We start from the raw sequence: 5,912 nt of genomic DNA, 5'->3' as shown, positions 1-5,912 counted from the left end.
TTTTTAGTAGAGACGGGGTTTCACCATGTTAACCAGGATGGTCTCGATGTCTTGACCTTGTGATCCACCCGCCTCGGCCTCCCAAAGTGCTGGGATTACAGGCTTGAGCCACAGCGCCCAGCCTCAATGCACTTTAAATGGGGATAAAAAGTGCTTGCTTCATCCAGCTGTTGTGAGGATGAATGGGGTGGAAGTGTCAGTGTTCCCTTGTGTTTATCAGAAGGGAAGGAAGAACCCACGTGGGAAGGGGGCCCGGGCACCCGTCAGCCCCGCCCAGAACAGGACTCACGCGTTGCAGTAGGGCTTCTTCTCGTAGCCCTTGTAGTTCTTCATGTTCAGTGTCATCTTGCAGGTCTCGCAATGGAAGCATGCTTTATGCCAGAACTGGGGATGGAGACAGAATGAGGACACATCAGATACCAGGACTTCTGAAAGCGGGGCTCGGGCCCTAGGAAGGGGCACTCAGGAGCTCCTGGGACTGTCCGGGGCCCGTGGCTGTGGGAGAACATGGAATCACCACAGGTGAGCAGAGAGCATCTCAGGTCACAGGCTTTGGCACTCCCCTCCCCCGTCTCCTTCCTCATCCTCCACCAATGGCCCATTTGAGCCCAGGAGGAAGAGAAGGGCAGGCATGAAGGACGAGCCCAGCTATAGTGGCAGAAGCAGCCCCCAGGTCACTCCAGCCTCCCCAAGGAGCCCCTCCTGCCCACAGCTGGAGAGGCTTCATTGCTTATGCAAAGCTGCGCTGGGTTGCTAGGGAGCAGCGGCTGAACACGAAGGAGCAGCTCCTCTGGCCTCGCCAAGGCCCAGCCTCCACGCACCCAGGCCCAGAACCCAAGCTCCTGTCCCCGGGCCCAGCACACCCACCAGTCCCACGTGAGCCCCAGGTGCTGCTGCAGCTCCGATACCTCCCACTTCCTGTGGGACTCCCGGCCAGGAGCGGGCTGGGTGTCCCGGGCTCTGCCAACACACCACATCCTTTCCGCCCTTCCCTCATCCTCTCCCACCCCGGTGGTGGGGGCAGGAGAGCGCCCAGAGCGGGTCTGCCACCGAGGCGCTAAAGAGCTCTACTTCAAAGCCTTGAAGGTGGACATCATAGTAGATATCGAAGCTCTACCCCCACTAACATGTATGAACTTGGGTGGGGCCCTGCAATTCCGGGGAGCCCGCGTCCTGGCCTGTGGAATGGATGCAATAACAGCTGGCCCTCCTGGGTTGCCCAGGACTCAGGAGAAATCGCCTCAAAGCCCTCCGCACAGCACTTAGTACCTCTGAACACTCAGATGGTAGGTGCTGGGCACAGCAGGTGTGACCCTCAGTGAAGGGGTCGGCGCTCGCCAGGGAGGCTGTGTGTGATGGGAGCAGAGGGGCTTCACTGTGCCCAGCCACAGCCCCAATCCTTTCATGTGGGTGGGAATGTGGGACACAGGGCCCATCCAGGATGGCCATGGAAGGGAGAGGGTAGACATCGATGACAGAAAGAGAACTGATCTAGGCCGGGCCTGGTGGCCCACGCCTATATCCCAGCACTTTGAGAGGCTGAGGCGGGCGGGTCACCTGAGGTCAGGAGTTCGAGACCAGCCTGGCCAACATGGTGAAACCCTGTCTGTACTAAAAAAAAATATATATATATACAAAAATTAGCTGGCAGAGGTGGCGCATGCCTGTAGTCCCAGCTACTCAGGAGGCTGAGGCAGGAGAATCGCCTGAACCCAGGAGGCAGAGGTTGCAGAGATTTTGCCACCACACTCCAGCCTGGGTGACAGAGCAAGACCCTGTCTCAAAGACAACAAACAGAACCGATCTAACAGGCTCTACGTGGCAGCCTAGAGGGGTCTGGTGGAACCACTGAGAAGTACTGATGTTTAGGCAAAGCCATGCCAACACCATCTAATTCACCTCCATAGCCCAGGATGATGCCCTGAATCAGCACCAACCAGGGGTCCACTGCCAGGACCCCAGAACAATCCAGACCACCTGAGTGACCTGGCTGACCTGTCCCTGCCCCATTTCCTAGCAGTCAGGGGAGGCAGTCCCCACTCGGAAAGGAAGCAGTCCCCGGCTGGTTCTTGGCCATCTGTCAAGGAATTCCCCCAAGGCAATGCTTTTCAAAATGTGATCTCCAGACCCGGAGAGGTGCTTCTGAGAGGAGGGGACGGCAGAAAGGAGGCTGAGATTCTGGGATTCAATCTCCCCCACCATTGCCCACTTCAACCAGAGACCCCAGGTAACTTCAGGGAGAAATCGCCTCCTAAGGAAAAACCTAATGGTGGAATATTAAACAGTGCTAAGAGAACCACTCTAGGGGAAGAAGGCCAGCTGGAAGTCAGGAAGCAAAGAAGTGGCAGGTCTAAGCTTGGCCCCCTCCCCAACCTGGGCCTATCCCAGTGCCCCAGTTCCCCCAAACCCCCATGCTGCAACTTCCACACTCTTCCTGGTGTGAGTAACCCCAACATACACAACTCACTGGGGAACTAAGACAGGGTGGTCCCTGCCCCCACAGGCCCCTGAAGTGACAGCCCCACTCCCTCCCCCAGTGACTGGGAGGCATTGGCAGGGTGCCCCAGCCTTGTCACCACCCAGTCTGCTGGCCTCTGCCTGCTCAGCTGCACATGCCCCTGCCTGGGCCCCCGCCTCCCGCCACCCCACAGGGGCCTGCCAGGAAAGACATTCTCCAGAATCCAGACCATGACCCACTTTCTCACACACACACACACACACACACACACACGAGTGAAGGGCTACACACTGTCCTAGGACCGGGGACCTCCAAGGCTGCCTCCCGATTGATATTTGGGAGACAGGGAGAGAGACCCCTACTCCAGATGGCCAGGCCTCCACCTGGAGCCAAGACCCGGGGAGAAGAAGGGCGGGGTGCACCAAGCAGGCAGGGGGCACAGGCCAATGCTGGACACGGGGATTTCACAAGACCCCTCCAGGCTGCCATGCGGAGGAAGTGGAGCCCCTCCACGAGGGGATGGCGCCTATTTCCATCAGCAGCTCCTTCCCACCTCCCTCACACATCCCACGCTCTCAGCCAGACACAGGAACGTGAGGCAGAGAAGGGTGGTCACCTGTGCCCCTGCAGGGGGCTCCAAGCAGAAAAAAACATGGAAACCAGTTACTATGAAGCGCATGTGTCAACTGGAGCTGCAGCCACTGTCTCCAGGGGTCGGAGAGGAGGCCACTCCACCCCTATTGCCTGGCACCTCTAGCAGCTTCAGACGACTCCCCTCCCCTCTCTGGAGGAAGGCCCCAAGGTTCAAGAAAACCCAACAGCTCCTGCCACTGTGTCCTTTCTGGGGTAGGAAATTGTGGGGAGGGGAGGCAGAAAATGACCAGTCCTTCCACAACCGCTGTGAGCCAAGCCTGGGCTGGGCACCAGGACCCCAAGATGAAAGAAGCCCTGTCTTATGTCAGTGGGGTCTGGAGAAGGACACTGTCAGGGAAATACATCCAGAGGATCCCACAGTGACCCGTCTGCCTCTGCTCTGCCCCATAGGCTCTATCCGGGAGCAAGAGCTCCCCTCTTTTAAAGACCCCAGGCAAGATGATTTCAGAGAAGCACTCCTGGGACTCAGAACTCGGGAGGAAAGTGCACCTTGAGGCATGCACCTCGGCTCCTTCCTGCTGCCTGCCAAGTCCATGGTTCCCCTGTTCACAGAAACCAGACTGCCCCCAGCCCCTACCTCTGCTGCCCATCAGAGGCCTCTCAGCCTGGATCCAAGGCTTCAAAGCAGAGTCACCCTTGACCTTCCCTTGCCTACCTGCAACCCACTCTACAGAAAGGTAAACAGGCTGGTGGGGGCAGAAGCTTGCTCGGATCCCCCTCACTTGGAGGGGGACAGCCTGTCCCTCCACAGCTCTGGGTTGGGGGGAAGGGGCAAGCTTCGTGTTACTGTGCCTGCAGCCTGGCACCTTGGCCTCTGAACCCAAGCGACCTGGGGTGGCCATGACTCAGAGTTGGAGTATGAGACCGTCTCCTCCCTTTCTGTTGCCCAGAGTTACAGTTTCTCCCTCCTGCAGGGGCAATGCCAGCCGCACCATGGCTGGGTCACCAGCCTCGCTCAGTCAGCCACCTGGGCCGCTGGCTTAAAGACACAGATCTTTGCTGCACCTCTACAAATTCCAAGGGGGACAGGATTATTGCCAGTGGCCCCACACCCCCATACAAGATCCCAGGCCCAGAGCATCCCTCCAGATAGGGTCAGGAAGGAATGGAACCTACTTTTGGCACAAATTAGATATAAATAAAATAAATATGTGTAAATACAAGTACTTTTTGCAAACACACTGGCAGAAGAGCTGGGCAGAAAGAACTCTGGATGTGAATTTCAGCTCTAAGAGAGGGAGATGAGCCACATTGCCTACCTGAGCCTTCATTTGTGGGGTGCATCGCTTACAGGAGTGAACACACCTACTTTGTGAGGCTGCTGTGAAGACTGAGCCCAGCATATTGCAATAAGTAGTAGCTATTATGAATGGATGGTCACAGGATGATGGTGGGGTACTCTAAGCTTAGCAAAACGGGGCACCAAGCTGGAGGACTTCACTCCCTTCAAGTGGGGAGGGAGCACTCAGACAAGCAGAGGCACAGAGCCCGCCCTAATGTGAGATTCCAGGGGAAATGGCAGCAGACCAATCCTCTACCCCTCCACCTGCTTTCAGAAACCTGGGGAAGCAAGCCAGGAAACAGGGACGTGGCAAGATTCTTGACAACACAGCTCCCGAGATACAAAGCAGGTGCACCAAGTAGGTGTTCAATAAATATTTGTTGAATGAGCAAATGAGGTCACCCTGTTTCTCCCCCAGCTCTAATCCCAGAAGTCCTCTGGGGAAGCAAATCTCGACCTCCTTCCTCAAACACTGTCATCAGCAATACATATTTATCCAGTTTGCAAAGCACACTGGGTACTGCAGGTTGGGGGCAGGGTGGCCTTCAGAGGTGACAAGGTTTTTACCCACCTATGCCTTTGGGAGATAAGGCTCAGGGAGGAGAAAAGGCTGAAACCAAGGACGCAGCCTGTGTTTTGGGCCATGTAGTGGGCTAAGTGCCTTGGGGATAGTAGAGAAATGGGTGAGTCTAATTTGATTGTTTTGCTGTAAATGAGAGGCCTTTGGAAGTTGGTTAGCAACTATGGGACTGAAGATTCCCCCTCCTTCCTGTTCTCAGCTCAGCATCCTCCAGGCACTGTCTCCCCATTCCCGGTGCCTATTCCTTATTTTTTTTTTTTTTTTTTGAGACGGAGCTTTGCTCTTGTTGCCCAGGCTGTAGCGTGATGGCGTGATCTGGCTCACTGCAACCTCCGCCTCCCAGGTACAAGCAATTCTCCTGCCTCAGCCTCCCGAACAGCTTGGATTACAGGTGTGTGCCACCCTGCCTGGCTAATTTTGTATTTTCAGTAGAGAAAGGGTTTCTCCATGTTGGCCAGGCTGGTCTTGAACTCTCAAACTCAGGTGATCAGCCCACCTCAGCCTCCCAAAGTGCTGGGATTATAGGTGTGAGCCACTGCACCCAGCTTTCTTTTTTCTTTTTTTTTTTTGTTTTTGAGATGGAGTTTTACTCTTGTTGCTCAGGCTGGAGTTCAATGGCACGATCCATCTCAGCTCACTGCAACCTCTGCCTGCCAGATTCAAGCAATTCTCCTGCCTAAGCCACCCAAGTAGCTGGGATTACAGGGATGTGCCATCACACCCGGCTAATTTTGTATTTTTGGTAGAGACAGGGTTTCACCATCTTGGTCAGGCTGGTCTCCTGACCTCCGTGATCCGCCCACCTCAGCCTCCCAAAGTGCTGGAATTACAGGTGTGAGTCACCTCGCCTGGCCTCCTGTTGCCTATTCTTACTGCCTGGAGCAGTGGGGAGGAATAGGTCTGATACCTGGATATTTCTTTTTTTTTTTTTTTTTTGA

At 55.5% G+C, this 5,912-nt stretch overlaps 1 protein-coding gene across 2 annotated transcripts in view; it reads right to left on the bottom strand.

Annotated features, from left to right (window-relative positions):
* LASP1 (LIM and SH3 protein 1) overlaps window positions 1–5,912 on the bottom strand; it is a 52,955-nt gene that overhangs the window by 44,094 nt on the left and 2,949 nt on the right. The window contains exon 2 of one of the 2 annotated variants that reach the window (XM_017497246.2): window positions 290–384. In XM_017497246.2, coding sequence (XP_017352735.1) covers window positions 290–384 — 95 coding nt within the window. Of the gene's footprint in view, window positions 1–289; window positions 385–5,912 lie in introns of those variants that run through there. The other variant, XM_017497247.2, reaches the window with a different exon arrangement.

The sequence above is a fragment of the Cebus imitator genome, unplaced genomic scaffold (assembly GCF_001604975.1).
Source record: "Cebus imitator isolate Cc_AM_T3 unplaced genomic scaffold, Cebus_imitator-1.0 Scaffold228, whole genome shotgun sequence".
Taxonomy (NCBI): Eukaryota; Metazoa; Chordata; class Mammalia; order Primates; family Cebidae; genus Cebus; species Cebus imitator.
The sequence above is the reverse complement of the archived record's forward strand: the minus strand, read 5'-3'. Positions and strand labels throughout refer to the sequence as shown.